The 19,320-nt window shown below is 41.4% G+C and overlaps 1 protein-coding gene across 2 annotated transcripts in view; it reads right to left on the minus strand.

Annotated features, from left to right (window-relative positions):
• LOC136626339 (ovostatin-like) overlaps positions 1-19,320 on the minus strand; it is a 206,366-nt gene that overhangs the window by 16,717 nt on the left and 170,329 nt on the right. For both annotated transcript variants that reach the window (XM_066601316.1, XM_066601314.1), the window contains exons 13-23: positions 17,980-18,037; positions 15,141-15,283; positions 13,966-14,115; positions 12,213-12,380; positions 11,579-11,657; positions 8,475-8,592; positions 6,872-7,103; positions 6,438-6,564; positions 5,502-5,620; positions 3,886-3,937; positions 1,189-1,281 (exon numbers count right to left, since the gene is read on the minus strand). In XM_066601316.1, the coding sequence (XP_066457413.1) occupies positions 1,189-1,281; positions 3,886-3,937; positions 5,502-5,620; positions 6,438-6,564; positions 6,872-7,103; positions 8,475-8,592; positions 11,579-11,657; positions 12,213-12,380; positions 13,966-14,115; positions 15,141-15,283; positions 17,980-18,037 (1,339 nt within the window). The remainder of the gene's footprint in view (positions 1-1,188; positions 1,282-3,885; positions 3,938-5,501; positions 5,621-6,437; positions 6,565-6,871; positions 7,104-8,474; positions 8,593-11,578; positions 11,658-12,212; positions 12,381-13,965; positions 14,116-15,140; positions 15,284-17,979; positions 18,038-19,320) is intronic.

A 19,320-nucleotide genomic window follows, 5' to 3' on the forward strand; every position in this document is an offset into this window, starting at 1 on the left:
TAAAGTAAACAAATGAACCCCAAATAGGGAGTTTAGTTGTCCGAACCCACCAATAATGACAGGGTCGGAAAAACCGCTAATGTGTGAAGGGCGGCTCAACTGTCCCCCAACAGATAATCAGGGGCGAAAGAAGGAATTTCAATACCCGATCCTTTGCTCCAAACGTTCATGTGTATGGGGGAGCAGGTAGAAAGAGATGTCGGATGAACGATCGTTCATCTGACAGTTGTTGAAGGTGTATGAGGGCCTTAATTCACAAAGCACCAGAGATGTCCTTTGAAGCTTCTGAGACCCAATGTAAAATCTGCAATAAGACCTACTATGTGTCACATAAAACTGGTGTTCTCTTATCTGCCAGAGGGGCCTATGGGCCCCCTCATGCATCAGGTACAGCTCTCACCTGTCACCTATAGCCATACCCTGTAAAGCACATGTAACGCTTCAATCACATAATCATATTGTGTTTAACATTCAGGCATAGTTTAACAAGTTAAATTACACATGCAACAGTCTTATAACCCAGACAGCTAAATAAAAGTACAATACCCCCATCTGAATGAGTCCTTACCATAGTACGGCCATTAATTGGTGCACTCAAGAAGGGCAATTAGAAACAATGTTTTTTTTAATCATAAAACAATTTGACAATAGAAGCAGTTTTGCCCTAAGAAAATTGCTTTGGTGACTGCAGCGTGAGAATGACCGAGCTGTAGAATGAGAATAGCCTTTATTCCCCAAGTTATAAGATAAGACTATTAAAGATTTTCCCTGCAGTGAGACAAGGACTTGTGGAGTCATAGCTGGTCATTCTTGGGCTTCAGCCAATTATATTCTTAGCTCATGCTTTAGGGAGCTATAACCGTAGCATGAGAATGACTGGAGGACTACCTGGTCATTCTCACTGCTGTTCGAAAGTCTTATGTAGGAATCCACAACATTGAAAATTCCATGTGCAAAATGTATGACATTTGTAGATACAATCTGTAAATGGGCATGATATGATGATATCACTGCAGGTGACACAGACAGCCAGCGATTGACTGCTGGGGTCATATGAGATGCAGGAAAATTTGCTGCATTTATATATGCCACAGGATCCAAAATGTTACTAAAATGCATAGAAAATTAAAATAGTGCATAAGTCATGGAACCGTGCCAAGCCATAACAGGAACCCGAGTGGAACTCACCCAGAACAGTAATAAATGCTGATGCCGAATCTTGTACCACATTCTGAGGTAGGACTAATTTCATTGGAATTGAAATAGTTGTAGGAGCTTTTCCTATGAAAAAAGAGACACCTCGTATTTACTGTTAGTGGTAAATTTTGGTATAAAAAGAAAGTTAAAATTTTGCAAAACATTTACAAAAATATTTATTTTAAAAGACAGATAACTATAACACAAATAGTTCATAAATAACATTTACCATACTACTATACATTTACCACTAGTTTTCCAGATGTAGCAGTAATTTTTTGGGTAAATATGACTTTTTGATCACTTTTTATTCATTTTTCTGGGAGGCGGTACGAGCAGCAATTCTATTGTTTTAATCAGTTTTAGGGCTTATTCACATGGGCACACTTATTGATGTGAACGGGCACACATATGTAACGTTTTTGCGCCCATTCAGACGGCCCGGGCCTGGCACATATACATGTCGTCGGGTGGGGGAAGACAGTTTAGCTCTGTTTCTGCTAAGCTGTCTCCCCCTTCCCTCTCTCTCTCTCTCTTCGCCCCCTCCTCTCCGCTCCACCCCGCATGGTGCTCGGTCGAGTAGTCAGTTACTCGACAAGACCGACGCTCGATTGAGCATCAGCTTTAAACGAGCGTGCTCGCTCATCTCTATTAATTTTACCTAAAATTATTTTTCACAAAAAATGCTTTTCAATGTTCTAATAACTTTTCTTTATTTTTCCATCAACCGAGGTGCTGTATGTCTGGCCTGTATATCTTTATGGGTTGAGCTGTATTATTGGTACAATTTTTGAGTACATAAGACTTTTGAAAAAAGCCAATATTAGTCGCATAGCTTTTTTTTTAAATTTTCTTCCACATGGTGTTCACTTTGTTAGCTGATTAACAAGATCGTTTTATAGTTCGGATCATTAAGGATACGGCTATACCAATTTTCTCCACTTGTTTTTTTAAATGTAGCATTTTAATAGAAGAAAGGGGATTTTGCTTTTTTTTATTCCTTATTTTTTCTTAATATTTTCTGTCCTTTTTACCATGGAATCACTTGATCACTTTTATAATACATTGCAATACTTCTGTATTGAATTGTATTTTGCCTGTCAGTATAGGCAGCCTAGTAAGTCCTGTAAATGCCTAATAGGCTTCCGTAATGGCAGACCCACAAGCCATAGCAAACCATTGGCACCCCCTGGCCTAATACTATTGGCAACCCCTGGCCTAGTACTATTGTCACCCCATGGCCTAATACTATTGGCACCCCCTGGCCTAATAGTATGCCTTGGGGTATTAATTGGGAATGTATCACTTATATATTTTCTAACTACAATATGAGCTGAGTATTTTCTTGATTATGTGTTTTGCTTGGTAGGAAGCATGGCTTGCCTGCAGTGGCTGCCATATACTGATACCTTTCCCTGTCCTAACTGATGTCACCAAGTCTAGTATGAGTACCACACAGGTCAAGAAAATGAAACCGTTACAAAAAAAAACTATTTTCCTTTCTCAGGGAAGGGATTCCCTGAGGAAGTTAAATGTTTTTCTTCCTTAGGCCTCGGTCACATGGACGTTTTTTGGTCCGATTTGCAGACGCGCCTGCGATTTGCAGATATATAGACCCAATGCATCGCAATGGGAGCGGGCACATGTCCGTTTTTTATGCAGATGTGCGATAAATTATAGGACACAACGATTCGCAGAACGCGCCTATCTGCGTTCTGCGCAAATCGGTGTTCTATATATGTTCTCAATGGGCCGGCGGCAGCAGCGCTGACCCCATTGAGAACATATACTAAAGATCGTTCTCCTCTGCCACAGCTGTAACAGCTGTGGCCGAGAAGAACGATGTTTGCCCATTGAATTCAATGGAGCCAGCAATACAGCCAGCTCCATTGAAAGCAATGGGCTGCCGGCGAGCGCGGGATGAATTTTCGGGGAAGGGCTTAATTTTTGGATAGCGGTCAGCGCTTGTTTGATCGGGCCCTTTCGCTGAAAACGCTGCTAGGTGCAGATTTTTCGGTGAATCGTCAGCCTGGGTCACGCGATTTGCGGATGCGCATCCGTTATGCGATTCGCAAATCGCACGAAAAAACGCCCGTGTGACTGAGGCCTTAGGAGATTCTCTAAGGAAGGAAAATATTTTTTTTTTCTGAGCCACAAATATTTTTTTTGAACCTGTGCAGTACCTGAACTTAACTTGGTGCCATTACCTAGTCTATGGAAAGGTGGAAGTATGTGGCAGCCACGGCCAGCCAGAACTTTACACACTTTCTACCAAGCAAAACTAAGTTCATAGTTACAAAGCATTGGAAGGTTGTGACAGCACTTGAAACAGTCGCACATTCGGATGCATGGACCAATCAGCCATCAGTCAAGCTGCTATCTTTTTTTATAGCATTTAAAGCGGTTGTCCCATTTCTTGTTGTTTTCAGACAGCCCCGTACCTATTGAAATAAATGGAACTCAGGTCTGCAGTACCAATCTGGGCCACTGCGCAATGTACGGAGCTGTCTGAAAATAGCTGGAAGTGGAACAACCCCTTTAACTTCATAGTGTGTTTTTCAGATATTTGGATTGGTGTGGACTGGCAGGTATGTAAAATTATAGTAATTTGAGGTGAAGGCTGGATTGGCATGGGTATTTTTGTACATATTTCATATGTAAACATGCTTTTAAGATTTATTTTCTTACCTTGGTTGCAGACAAGGTTGCTAGATGTCACTTCTTTCTTTATTCCCTCAGCCTATTAATAAGGAGAATAACAAGTTTGTGCCAACTGTATTTCTGTCTGTACTGAAATAAGATCTGTTTTTATTTTCCAATCATGGGGGAAATGTAATAAGCCAATCTCCAATGCCGGGCTTACAACAATGTCCTCCGGCACGAAGTGCGCGTAATACATGAAGAGGCGCAAGCCTTGTACTGTATTCAATGCATCCCGTCACCTCCATGCGCCTTCAGAGAATTGGCATACATTTCTATTATTAGTTACGCCATTTTTTGGTATAAATTCTACATAAATATGTCAGTCCTATGTGAACATGTCCTTTCTAAAGCCCCACCCACTCTCCAAAAGAGTGGCACAAATACCCACTTTAGCAAAGATTTGCAACTTTTTTATGCCAGAAACTGTCGTAAAGCCTTTTGTAAATGTGCCCCATGCATTTTTTAAATCTCTTTACATGATTATGAAGCCAGCATCTTCCTTGAGTTGCCACAACAGCAGTCCTAGAGATTTGCTTCACAGTAGGCATCAAGATACTAAAAAACCTTGGAAAATAATCTATACCCATCTATGGGAGAGAATTGTGGGCATGCTCTGTGACATTGTAGGCCAAGCGCAGGCTCACTGGATGGGCCAGGGTACTCAAGACTGGTTGCCACTGAAATACCATGGTGGTTTGGCACACTCAGAGACTGGGCAGCTTTGATGAAATCATACCAGTCATGGCTGGTTTCTCAAGGGGTTAGTGTTGCATAAATAAGTAAGGCTACATTTTGCACATACAGTTCTTTACTGGAGACAAACGAAGAACAGTTGTACACTGATATTGACCAACTGGCAGAAATAGTGGACAGGGCTCATTGAGTTTGGAACTTGTTCACTCCCATCAGGTGACATGCCGGTCACTCTTACAGCTGCCTCTACTCCATGGGCATACAACTTTTCTGGCAGACACTGTCGGCACTCTTAAGAAAAACTCCATAATGCTGGCCTCGATTCCTCTCACCATCTTCCACTGCTTTGTTCAGCAGACTCCACAAGAGCACCAAACTCAACTTGGCTTCTTCCACGACACTCACACTACCATGCTTGTTATGTCATCATATTGTGCGTGGGAACAAAACCTTTATCACATAGCATATACAAACCACATCGCTCATTCACATAGCCTCACCTGCCCAGAATGTTTTTGCACACCATCATAAATATGCTTCCCTTAACCTGGCTGGGTCCTTTAATGTTCAGCTCCCTGCACTCTAAATATGTCAAGTGGGCAATCCCCACTACTCGTTCTCAATGGGTGATATCAGACTTGATCAAAAGTATGACATAACTCATTGAGAGTGATCAGTGAGGACCACCCACTTGACAAATTGAGAGCACCCAGAGTCAGACCTGAGAAAAGCCTGCCTAGGCGAAGGGAGTTGAGTATGGAAGAAGAAAATGTGGATAAAGCAAGCAGGGCCATGACTGTGGAGCCATACCTCCCGCCCTGCTGATTTTATTCTATGAACAGTCCTCTTTAAGTGATCTTGTTGCCATTAAATCGTAAAACAAAAATGAAATAGTTTGAATAGTTCACCTCAACGATAACGGTTTGTATCACAGTATCTTTGCGGGGTGGTTGGGAAGGATCATTGGGTCCATTACATTTTTCACCAATGTAAGTCGTCTGAGCTGACACGGTAAAAGTGATGACCCCTAGCCGAAGAAAAAAAAAGAGGTAAAGTGGATGCAGTATGGAAGGAATATGATACAACTTCTCATATAGCGATAAAAAAAAAGGTTTTTGCAAACATCTTGGTGTGTCCCCTGCTTATCCACAGTGCACTGCGCAATTTGCAATACTTAAAAGGGTTGTGCCAAAACGGCATCCTCTCTTCATATGACCTATTAGAGCATATGAACATCATAGAGAAGAGTCTTCCGCTCCAGGCGCTCTCTGTGTCTCAGAAAGATGAGAGTATGCATATTTGCGCGCTCCTGAATGCCATGTTATAGCTGAACAAATGGGTTTTTTTTGCGCACGTATCAGTGTATTTTACTGTACTTTTTGCTTGTGAAAAATAATAGCCGCCGATGCTCTCAGCCATTGGAATGGCTAATTAGTCTAATGAGTTTAAGATGTTTTTTTCCTGGTACAATTACACAATGTTTCATGCACCTCTAGGCGCAATATGCAGTGAATAGAAACCATTTATTTCAACTTCCCACATGGATTCCACCTCTAAACAATGTCATAATTTGCATCCTTTTGCCACGGTTTTTAGCACAGGTTCACATGTAGATTTAACCCCATCAATGGGAAAATTCCACATGTTGAATTCCAAAGCAGAAATTAGTGTTTCAGCACCAATAAGTGACATGACTAAAACTGCGTGTGGATCGGTGCCAAAAACAGTGGTAGAAAGCTGCAGATTTTGACGTAGTTTTTAAGGGCGGAACTCACAAAAAAAAATTCTGCATCGAATTCCATGCATATACAGCTTTTTAAATCAAGAGCATGAAGAGCTCCTACCTAAGGATTTTGCATTTATGTTCCAGATATAGGAGGCTCTATTTCCTGAGCAGATGCAGACATCTTGTTTTCCTCCTCCTTGGAGCGTAGCTGTGTAACTGTTAGATGGTGCTAAAGTTACAAGGACCTGTATGAAGAACATGAAATATTACAAGTAATGTAGAGTAGGGCTGAAGGAGGACTACTTCCCTAAGACGAGAGAGAAGTATGTGGTTGGTGGACCTTCAAACACTTCTAGAAATGTGAACACAAAAATCGTAAAAGTTCCTATTGCAGCACTAACAATCCCAACTAAGGTTCAATACATAGCTATAAAACTAGTCCAAAACTAGTCCACTTTTTATCCTCAATTTGATCTAATTATATAAAAAGTTTTGGAAAGACTATTGAAAGAGAGTAACGACCCACTAAGTGTGACTCTGGCATTCTACTACCTTGACACATCGGTTCAGATAGTTGGACACAAAGGCGTTCAGAACGAGCGTTTCTCCTCGAACGAAAGAATAAGGTAGAGACATCTCTATGAAGAACGGGAGGAACGTGGTGAACTCTGACGGACTGCTGGTCATCCCAAACCCGTCCTTATTAGACGTGCAGATCATGGAGCCTGTCCACTCAGTGATGGTATCCGGAACCTTCTGTGTTATTTTGCCATTGCCATGAGAACTGAAGAACATACAGAAAGAAAGGTATTGACTTAGTAAAAGTTGTGTGAACAGAGACTGAGAAATATCATGAACTTTAGATACATTCAGTCCCAGATCAATGTGACAGTTGAAGTCAACACTATTGTCCAATGTGATGCGTGCACTTAGAAGGGTCTTTAAAATATGTTCTTAGGATGTTAAATTGATTTTCTGGAACTATTATATTAATAGGCTATCCTTAGGATAGGCCACCAATATCTGATCTGTAGGGGTCTGACTCCCAGCACTCCTCCTGCTCAGCTGACTGAAGGGGCTACAGACCACAACAGTTTAGGCCCCTTTAAGTTAATGGAAGTGAGCAGCACAACAAAGTGTACAGTACTATGACAGGAGCTCCATGGTCCCCTCATTCAGCTGCTCAGAAGAGGTGCAGGACTTGAACCCCACTGAGCAGATATTGGTGGCCTATCATTAACCCTTAATTCATTGTTTTCACCAAGAATTTGGTTAACTGGTTGATTGAGTAAATAAGGGGCAATTACTTTTTCACATAGGGCTATGTAAGACAGAACAGCATTTAGGCATTACTTGGGCAGTGCCAGCCTTAGGTTAGATAGAAACTTCCGTGGAATTTTTCTGGTGACACCCACCTACCCCTTCATAAGGTCTCAGTCAGATGAGCGGTTTTTTTTTTTGCGCAAAAAAAGGCGCTTCATGGATGTGCAAAATACGCGTGACTGGAGCAGCTGTGCATGTAGAAGCGCAGCTGCTCTATGAAGGTCCCCTCATCACTGAACACTGTGACAGAACTGTCACAGTGTTCAGTGATGAGGGGACTGTTGCGGGAATGAAATAATCCGCTGCCACAGCTGTCATAACTGTAGCATAGGAGCGGGATGCTATCTCATTGCTTTCAATGGGGTCGCCTCTGGGATGCAGGCAACCCCCGCAGTGATTTTCAGGGAATGGCTTGAAATATAATCGCTTCCCTGAAAATAAGCCATAGCTGAATGAAAAAATAAAAATAATTAATACATCACCTAGCACCACTGTCAGGACTCTGGCACTTTCTCTCTCTGGCTCCCCGGCACTGTTCTTCAGCATTTTATTCTGGCTGGGGATTTAAAAATCCCCGCCTCCATGAAACGCTTCCTCTGATTGGCTGAGCGCTCTGACCATTCAGAAGCAGCGCTTAGCTATTGAATGACACCATGACGCTCTGTATCAGAGAAATGGAGTTCTTACCTCTATACTTTTTTACTATGGGATCCTTTAGACTATATGTCTATACCATGGCATATATTGCCACCTTGCGTTGAGTTCACATCAGGAAATCCAATATACCTGTGACGGAAGACTCAAAGTGCAGTGGAGAGCCATTTGTACTTACTCGGCAGGTACCATTGTCCACACCCAGGTGTCTGGAAAGTTTTTTCTAACTGTTTCAATAGTGCCAGTTGTACTCGCCGAGAAAGTTGCCTTATCCTCCATAGATAGTTGCCTATGAACTTAAAAAATAAGGAAAAAAACATATTCAATACATGAAAAGATAAATTCTGTTGTAGATGAGTTTAAACACAACGTCTTGGTGCATCGTGGACCTGATTTCTGAGGTCATTTCAGATTATATATTTTTGCTCATATTGGTTATGCATTGTGTATGTTTCATGCTTTATTCTGTATGAGGAGTCATTAGATAAGTCCAGGTTCTGCCATTCGCTAGATTTTGACCATATTAGGAGATATTCAAATCCCATCTGAGCTGTTTGACTTAAAGGAAACCCGTCACCAGAAATTTCACTATTAAATCACCACCATAGCGCTGTTTTGCATGTTTGTCCAGTACACATATGTGGTTTTCTAAAAACATTGATTAAAAGTCATCTCAAATTCTTAGCTTTGTTTTTTGGTGGCCTGTATATAAAGAGACGGTTTTGAGTTATCTAGGTGGTGCTTAAAGCTCTCCGAATCTCTGTGTCAGCAGACTAATCGCACTTTCCCTGGCTCCCGCCATCAGTGCTCATTGCATCTGCCGTGAAGCCTTCTGCTTGCGCAATGAAGTGAGGTTGGTGTATACAGCTTGTTTCACTGCGCATGCACAGAAGACGCGAGAAGAGGGTTGCATGGTACATGCGCATGATCTTAGCGCTATTGATATCAGGAGCCAGGGAAGGCAATGGCCAAGAAAAGGGGGTATAATTGGTTTGCTGACATAGTGACTCATGCACCACCTGAATGACTAGAGGCCGGGCATTTACATAAAGGGCATCAAAGAATAAAAGTAAGAGTTTAAAGTGACTCTTATTCTGTGTTTTTAGACAAATACTTGTATGTTATACATTGGACATGTTGGAGAGCGCTATGGCATAATAGTGTAATTTCTGTTGACAAGTTCCCTTTAACACAATGTGACCTTTGTCCACAATCGGTTTGCTGTGTACCTGTACACCATAGGCCTGCTCTGTATCAATGCCCTCAATGGCAATGGAATTGTAAAGAATTTGTATGTATGTATATGAGAACAAGGTCCGAGTGCAGACATAGTGTCTCCAGTCACAGCGTGACTCAACAGAACCATTTCTAGCAAAATAGAAATGTAGTAAGTTAAGACTTTCCTAGCATAATTCATTGTAAATCCAGTTATATTTCTCTACTCAGGACATTTGGCCGCTTTATATGTCCTGAACATCTTGATTTGGAATTATTTGGAAAACCCAGAGCCTCCTACACTACTTATTAATATTTCCTTATCCTGTTTAATATATGTGGAAAATACACTCTGAAAAAGGATGGTCATAATATTCCCCTAGGGGCCTCCTATGGGAAAATAGAACCAAAATAAGAATGATGGGACACATTTACAAAAGGGTTTGCTCCAGTTCCTGACATAAAAAATTGCACGTTTTGTACAAGCAGGTACAAAAATGCTCTCAATGGCAATGGAATTGTACAAAAATTTGTGACTTTTTCCCTTTTTGTGCCGGTCCGACACTTTTTGGAAAAGTTGGTGAGGCTTGTCAGGAAGGGGTTTGGACGCTCCAGACCAATGGATTTATTTATAATTTACACCAGAAATTGGCATAAATTATACCAGAAATGTACACCAGGTCAGACCTGGTGTAGATTTCTGAGAAGGTGCATGGAGCTGCCGGGATGCGCTGAATATATGAAAAGGCCTGCGTAGCAAATGCCGGGCTTAGTAAATTTCCCCCTAGGTCTTTAAAACTGTGTTATTGTCCCTGTCATCCACTTGCTCTTCTAACATGATCGAAGAGAAGTAAACATTTTAAAAAATATGATGCAAGCCAAAGATCATTGTTGGAATTCAGAGGATTGCAATCGAATTGCGGAACTGTCCAGGTACTGCAGTGTATCTGCTTATGCCCGGATCTGTGAAAGGTCTGGTATTCTTCTTTTATTCCCTTTTATTTTTTTCAATATGTCTGTTTTATATTATCTTTTGTTACTTTTTGTAAGCATTTCATCTTTTACACTAAAGCTTAAAACTTTAATAATTTCAGTCCTTGTTACCCTAACAGAGCTGAGAGCCAATGATGGAGTGTTACTTTTCACTTTAGGAGAACAGTGAGTGCCCATGTACCTTGGATGTAACTATAATCTAGGTATCTGACCTGCCTTACAATAAAATGGTCAGTGGTGGCACTATGTTACTTTTGGGCATGTAGCCCTCTGTTATGATGTGATCTATGCTCCATCTTGCAATGAGTGAGGAATTCAGGGAATTCTGTCGTGCCCACATCATGTGCTGAGGAGGCCTGGTTTTCCACAGTATGATTGAAAAGTTTTTGGATAATTTCATAACTTATCCTGTACTAACAGTTGAGTTGGGCGATATGGTTTTCAAATTAAAACCTTAATTTTTTTGTTCTCCAAAGTTTTCTCGATTCTTTTCTGTCCTCTCCACAGCCACCCCACACTGTGGGCTAATGAGCTGGGGCAGGACAATGCAGTATAAAAGCCTAGTTCTGATTGGTTGAGCTAATCATCGCTATGATTGCTTAATATAGATTTCGTGATTCTGATGATAACGATGAGCGAATTAAATACATTTGCTCTTCAGCCCTACCTGACAGCATATCTTGTAACCCAGAACTGTATTCATATCTCTGCTGGTTGCTATTGAATACTTGTTGACAGCTTGTTGACAGACATGCTCTGAATGGCTTAGCTGAACTCTTTGTATACAATTCTGTCCGCTGGTTTGTATTTTAGGAGACATATTTTTTTACTACAGCAGATTATTACACAGAGCCTTCTATAAAGATTTGCCAAAATGCATAGCAAAAAAGCAAGCTGTGTAGATGCAGTATGCGGAAAAAGTTGGATTTGTGAGCATCAAGCAGAATTCTGGGCTCGAACATGCATCCGATCTGGGTGTCCGTGTCAAATATTATGCTAATCACCTCTACATTAATATTATGATCGGCATGCAAGATTAATGAATTAATAGGAAACCAATGTAAATATTTTTACCTGGAATGCCATATGTTGGCGGCGGGCACACTACAGGCTTTCTCGTATTTAGGTTTGTCCCAGCTATTAAGCTTTTATCCTAAAAGAAAGAAGAACAATTCGAGAAGTGAATAGTGTAAAACTATTTGCAAAAAAATACCTTTAAAATAGTTTTTATTGCTTTTTGATTATTTTAGATAATATCATAAAACATGGATTTGGGGGGATTGAGTTGACCAATTTTGTTCCCAGGTGCTGGTGGAGAGCTTCTCCATTGAAATCCACGAGAATTATGAAATCCACCAAATGGTTTTGGTAACTTCCCTTTCATTTAGTTAATTCTCTTGCTTTATACTGGCAACTGTGAAGAAAATCAGCCCATCTCAGGATATCTAATGGTTGCTCCATTGCTAGGTACTATGGCGTCTAAGGGCTTAGGAAGAGATAGCAAGATCCGACATACTCCACCATGCAGGAATGGTAGTCTATATATGCCATTCATACTGGAATTTGTAGTTACAGTCTATATACTCTACTAGCCATGTACAAGTTTCCATACAAGAGCCCCCAAGCTGTACACTGCAGCTCAGCTAGTGCACCTATACGGTGCAAATACAAAGATGTACTTCATTCTGTAGAGGACAATACTACTCACCTTGAGGTTATTGTAGGTGTCTCCTTCACTATCACTATCCACAGGAATATAATAATTTCCCTGATAAAATATCTGCGTGTTTGGATCCTCACATGGGGGTGCTGGCTCCTCAACATTGAATTCTCCAATAATATATCCATAGTACCAGTTCTGCAGAGCGTAATATACCTGATGGTGAAATGTAAAACAGGTTGATGACAATAAGAAAACCATAGTACAAATAAAAGGGGAAAAAACTGAAAGTTTTTCTGATGACTGGCCACTTCATGATCGCAACTGAAGTTAGGAGTCTACAAGACCATGGGAGTATGAAAAGTACAAATGAAAGTAACATTATGATCATACGTGTAGGACTGAGGTACTAAAATTCTGATAATCAATCCAACACCTACAATAAGCATATGCCTACATATCACTAATAAAAGGTCCCATACACAGTAGAGTTTAGTCATTACAACCCGCCATAACAACCCTCTAATGTGTATGGAGGCACCTTAATTTTCCCACAACAGATGATTTTGAGGGGAAGACGGATCAGGGACACTACATTTCAAGGCCTGATCCATTTTGTTCCCAAGTGATAAGCTGCCCTCAGAAGTTTCTGGCGGCAGCTTAACTACCTAAACACATGAACACTCAGTCAAGACAAATGTTCATGTGCTTGGGGAGGTCATGGAAAGAACTATTAGAATGATTGTTCATCCAACAGTTGTTGAAGGTGTATGGGGACCTAAAGCATTGACTACATCATACTAGAAACTAGTAGTAGTCCCTAGTTCTCAGAAGGGACATGGTTTTCCATCTCTACAGGCGCTACAAAGTTAGTGCAAAAGTTTGCTAACTAGTTTGAAGGAGGGGGAGTGCCAATTTAATTCTGAAGTAGACATAATAGTGTGGTGACCTGACTCGGTGCCTTAAAGCAGGCCCATTATGATTTTACCTTTGGGACCCCTTCTCCTCTAAGTACCTCACTCCTTTCTGCACGTTTTACAGGGTAATACCAGTTTCATTAAAGGAGATGTCTTATTTAGAAAATTCATTTTCAGATTGCCTAGTTTGAAATTCTGAGAGTCAAAAGATTTGATTCCTCATTTAAAATCCATATCTATTAGCTAGATCTGAGAATGGCTACAAGATCTTTTAGCTCTGGAGGAACTGACATGCCCAGTGATATTAATGGTCTGTTTATCTAATGCATGGACAACATGCAATGCTTAATTTCTCCTGTGGGAGTGCTACAGAGCAATGGAAGACTTGCTAGCAGGTTTTCGTACAGGATGGTAGGTGTTCTAACAGCTGGAAACCCTGTGATCATCTTATCATCCTGGAACCCTTCTAATAACAAGGAATTTCCAAGTCTTACAATCAATAAGTATGAAAAGGGTCTAATATTTAAACTGCAAGTACATCATGGGGCTCACACATAGAAAAGTAGAAGTGGAAGGAAATGTCAAAATTCTTAAAAGTAACAATTCTGCAGTTTTGGGGTCACCCAATAGAAATCTTATTAAGGCAAAAATTTATAAGCCAACCATTTAAGAAGCCAACAGGTCTATATGATGTGTTCAAAAGGATATATCATAGTGATAAGACTATGTTTACACCAGCGCCATTGCCTTATTTTTAAATAGCAGCTATACCCCAATGATGTATTCATTGTGATTCTAACAATCAATAATGGACCCCATTGATTTAATAGAACTCATCAGGGTTCAGATATTTTTTAAGAGCAAGAATAGCACCGTAGACGTACTGTTTCAGGTGTCAATCCTGTGTCTGGGTTAAGAAGAAGTATACTAGAGTCAATCACTTTGACTGCACACAGAGATCCTGGAGATGCTGATATCTGTAGATCAACATTGGAGGCTGGAGGTCCAACCACGTTCGAGAAACTAAGAGATACCTAAAATTGAATGCAGAAAATATTTTCAGTGAAGCTATATAATAATAATACATTGTCCACATCTACTACTGTGCATAACAAAACCTTACAGTTGGGATCAAAAATGTTTTGTACAGATGGATCCTGTTATTAGCCAGCGGTGCGTCTCTTCATCTCTCCCATTTGCCAGTCGTAGCCATTGGCACCTGTTCTATATTCTGTGTGGTAGATGCCGCATTGTTGCTGCTTCTGTCAGGGCATCAGCACGTCCAATCTGCCTCTTAGAGGGCCAGCATGCCCAGCTTTCATGCTTCTGGCCAATCATGGTCTCACCCAGGTTATTTAAGGTATGCTTCGTCACTGGAGGGTGCCTGACTGATAGATTTTGTTAGGTTCTACAAAGGTGATGTTGTTTAGTAACTGACTCCTGGTTTTGACTTGTGTCTCTTCACCCTGCTTTCCTGACTTCTCCCCTAATGTCTGCTTGTAACTTAATCATGATTTCCAGATTGCTGCCAGCCCTGACCCTCCGCCCCTCTCCATTTATGTATGGACTCCATCTAACTTGACCCTGGCCTGTTATAATTACTCAGCTTATCTGCCTGTCTATCTAGGACCGCATTATGGTGCTCTTGACCTGTCTGTGTCAGTTTCTACTAACCCCAGACTATTCTTGGAGTAGCATCCTGGGGTCACTTGCTACTGACACCAGTTCCCTCAAAAAGGGATTAAATGGTGAAAACTAATGGACCCTCTAGGTATTGTAGCCTAAAGTTAAATCAATCAGTGGCATCAAAGTTTGAAATAGATGGCTGCTCTTTACTCAAGACTTTCATCTACGCATATCTGTGTGACTGAAACCTTCTAATCTCCATTGTAGTTTTGGAGTTATTCCTTCCCCTTGGTTTACAACAGGCCTTTAGACTTTACCTCTTCACATATGCATGAAGAATCTTTCTACATTAAAAACAGCCATCTATCAAATCAAAAGTTTTCATGTTATTAGCATTGTACTGGGAGTTCATAGTATTCCTCGTCTGACCTACATTGTTTTTGAAGCAGGGTTCAACATTCAGTGAGATGGTGTCTGCAATGAGCTCTCTTTTCAGAAGCATATACACAATGAGATCCGCTTGGAAGGCGATTTTTGAAATTATTGGAAGGTTAAAACTGAATGCCCCTTTCGTACCTGTAAGGCAAGAGAATACATTTTAGAGAACAGATCCTCTTCTGTCATTAACAGCAATTAATTGCTGTATATAGAGCTCACAAGGGTGTAGTATAAGGGGAGAACACTGTTTGTTTTCCCCCCTACAGTCTGGAGCTGCTTTGAGCCATTCACAAGAGCTAATCCCACCCCCTCCAAAAGGTCCTAAAAGTCACTCCATGGCCTGCGTGGCCTATAAAAAGCTTGTAGCTGCATCACAGTGATGCATCAGGGTGTGGAGTGTGGAGGCGCCAAGACATAGAAAGGCAAGAGGCTATATGAGCTAAGGTGCTGTTGGAAGTATCAGAGGGTTTTGTGAGACACAGCAGCCACAGAAGACCAAGCCGAGACTTGGATGGGCAGCTCAAGGGCCGCTGCACCACAGAACAGAGACTGCACACTAGGACCACAGACTAATGTCTGCTTGTAACTTAATTATGATTTCCAGATTGTTGCCAGCCCTGACCCTCTGACTCTCTCCCTTTATGTATGGACTCCATCTAACTTGACCAGGGGCTGCTGCACCATGGGACAGCGACTGCACACTAGGACCACAGAGGCTGCTGTAGTGTGGAAAAGGAGAGGCTGCTGCTACAAGAACTGTGAGACTGCATTTGCAACGAGATGGCCACAGAGATTGCTTCATTAAACAACAACTAACTGCATCATGGGAAAGAGAGACTGGAGATCCCGGACTAAGATTTGAAAAAGGACAGAGGATGTTTTGTCAGCACCGGGTTGTAAGTGAGGTCGGTCCTCCACAAAAGCCGAACATGTGTAGCAACTATTTGGGACTACACAGGCCTGCTTGTCACATGATACCGATTATTAGGACACTAGTAGATTCTGGCTCAAACACCTAGAGCAAGGACTGAGACTTTACCGTAACCAAGCCTGGGACTTTCGGGGATTTCACTTGTGATTTACAAATCCGCTAGTCGAGGACAGTTGTTGGGTTATTTATGGCCTGTGTACAGATAGCCACAAGTACTGATTTACAAGGAACTGTTAGGCCGCTCTCACACATGTGCTAGGCAAAAAACGCAATTTAACGTTCGCTTTCGGCCACAGGTTCCTGCGGCCGACAGTGGGTTTTAGCGCACCCTATCATTGTGATGGGTGATGAGGTGCACTGAATACAAAAAAAATAAAGCAGACAGCGCTCAAAAATCGCAGAGTTAGAAAACACCACGTTGAAGCGCATGTCTGCGAGGCCCCATTGGAAACAATGAGTGTTTTATCGCGAATAGCATGGCAATCAAAACTCCGCGGTAATCCCGTTAAAAATGCTTGTGTGAAAGTGGCCTTAAAGTACTGTTTGTTCCTTATTTGGTGTGCCATACTGATATTGTAATTGCTAAGTGGTTTAAAGGAAAGAATAAAGTTTCCCGCCGCTCTGAGATTCAAAGGAATGTAATAGACTCGATGGTCTGTAGATTATATTAACCAATTTTTAATGCGTTTCGGGGTCTTTCACATGCCTTTCTCAAGCATAAATTAGAATCACAACATTAAAAATGCATATATATATATATATATATATATATATATATTGTCTATCCATTTTCTGTAATTGCTACCTGCTGTATTACATAACTCATACAAAAGCTGTTCTTATTGCTAGATAGCTATAGCCTGGGTTCTGCAACGGATTTGTAGCAGGATCCATAAAGCAAAGTGACAGCTTCGCCAATGGTAGCACCTAGCCCTAGGAGGCTACATTTAGGCAAATATAAAGTCTAACCCAGCACTTTGTAATCTCCAGTGGTAAAAGGTTAGAAGCAGCCATATTTAATTATTTATAATTGAGTAAATAATATAAATGGTATGCAAATGGGACATAGTAGAGTGCCACTGTAGCACCAGTTACTGGTACTAGAAGGTAGCTTCACTATAAGTCAATGTCTGACTTTCTAACAGGCCTTGCAACATGATACAGATATAAGCCAAGCCAGAGAACTGTCCAGAAGGAAAAGATATTCTTCGTCAGACAGGCTGTTGCCCTTTATCAGTAAGTTCCTGGCTGGTTGAGAGGTCTGTGAGACCGCCAAGAAGGTGTGAGGAGACTTATAGGTCATGTAATGTTTCTCTGGAAAATTTGGTATGCAAATGAAAGATGGTATCTTTTCCTTCTGGAGAAGCCTCTGGTTTGGTTTATATATCCCTAGTCATGTCAAAAGCTCTGTTAGAAAAAGGCTGGATATTGAATTTTTGGGAAGCTACCTTCCAATAATTGGTGCCGCAGAGGCATTGTATAAATACCAAGTGTGAGGAGCAAATTTCCCAGAGGAGCATGTATGGTCTATAAGTCTTCTTCCATCTACTTGGCACAAGAAGAAACAGTATCCCTCTTGACCCTGCAGGGCTGGGTTCCTAGCTTTCAAATCTGTCCAAGGACAAGATCTGCATGGGTCTTGCATGTTCTGCTGGACAGGCTTCCTCTGAGCACCACAGTTGAATCACTAACGCAAAACCCATCATCTGCTGGTGCATGCCACATTTTTTTTTGTTAGAATGCGACAGAAAAACATTCTTTCTATATGTCTCCATATGAAATTAGAGACATAAGGAGGTACAGAATGGCTCAAAAGATTCCCACAAATCTGAAGTTGTTCTGTACTCACTTCACGTACCATGGCTACTCACAAAGCATCAAAGCCCACGAAAAGAAAACTCACCATTAGTTAGCGGAACAACTTGATTTCCAGACTGAACAATCCGTGTTCTTGCCATAGTCTATAAGGATATGAAGTATATATAGTATAGGCATTATAATATAATACCCACATCCCATAAATCCAAAAATAATCATTATTATCGCTATAAATCTTCATGCACAAGGCAGAGATGTGCGCAAAGAGCCTGTATGAAGGCACACAGAGTCCCCCCTGAGGTGTAAGGAAGTGTGGCTTCGGTCCAACAGACTTCCATGGGTGCTGATTTACAGCTCAATACAACTCTGAGCCCATATGGAGACATAATATAGTTGTGTGCATGAAGACTAAGGCTAGAGATTAAAGGGTTTGCCTCTTATGAGACAACCCCTTTGATAGCAATTGCAGTCTCATGTAGTTCATGCCCCTCAAAACCCATCTCCAGAATCTTTTTTTTTTTTTTTTTACTGTGGAGACATTAATAACTCTTATTGTTGCTCTGATCAATTCTGTTTGACTACTGTATGTCTCATCACTGCCAGCAGTGTGGGTTCTATCCTGACTGGCAAGAGTTAATATCTTCCCCTCCGGCTAGTTAAGATTAATTAGTCCTGCAGCTTTTAGCTGAGGTGGGGGCTGGTGATTGACAGCTCTGTCAGCCAATCAGTTTCTACCTAGTCCCTATATAACCCAGCTCTTCCTGGCTGGGAGTTGTTCATTATTTTTTAGTTGTTCTGATCAAATTAGCTTGCTCAGTGCTCCTGTCTGTAGTCTGGTTCCTGTCTTCTGGTTAGTCCTCTGTGTTCCTGTTTGTTTTGTATTCTATGTATTATCTTTTATTTGTTGTCAGTTTCTGTTTATCCCTGGTTATCTGCACTGTGGTTCCCCTCTGACCTTGGACCTGTCATCGTGGAAGTAGTGGGGTAGTCCCATTTGGGACAGGTGCTCGGCTGTGAGGTAGGTTCTGTCGGAGGGGTTCAGAGTGCCCTGCTTTGGTTGTTACCTCTCCTTTCTGTCTGCTCCTGTGTCTAGTCACCTGTGTAGCAAGCTAATATGCCCATTGACTGCTCCAGTGCCGAATCTCCACATAGTTTTGTCAGCAGTCCAGGAAGATTGTAACATAATAACAGCACTGATTGACTGATTAAGCTCCCCTTGCCTGCTCTTCTGCTAGTTCTACAAGACCTCCTGATACTGACTTTTGGGTTGCCTTCTGACTACGCTACCTGCCTCATCAATCTGTACTGCAAACTGAGACCTCCTGTTGCAGACTTATGGCTTCCCTTCTGACTATGCTACCCGCTCATCCATCTGTACTGCAAACTGAGACTTCACATGCTGACTCCTGGCTCTTCCTTGACTACT

The sequence above is a fragment of the Eleutherodactylus coqui genome, chromosome 4 (assembly GCF_035609145.1).
Source record: "Eleutherodactylus coqui strain aEleCoq1 chromosome 4, aEleCoq1.hap1, whole genome shotgun sequence".
NCBI classification, from domain to species: Eukaryota; Metazoa; Chordata; class Amphibia; order Anura; family Eleutherodactylidae; genus Eleutherodactylus; species Eleutherodactylus coqui.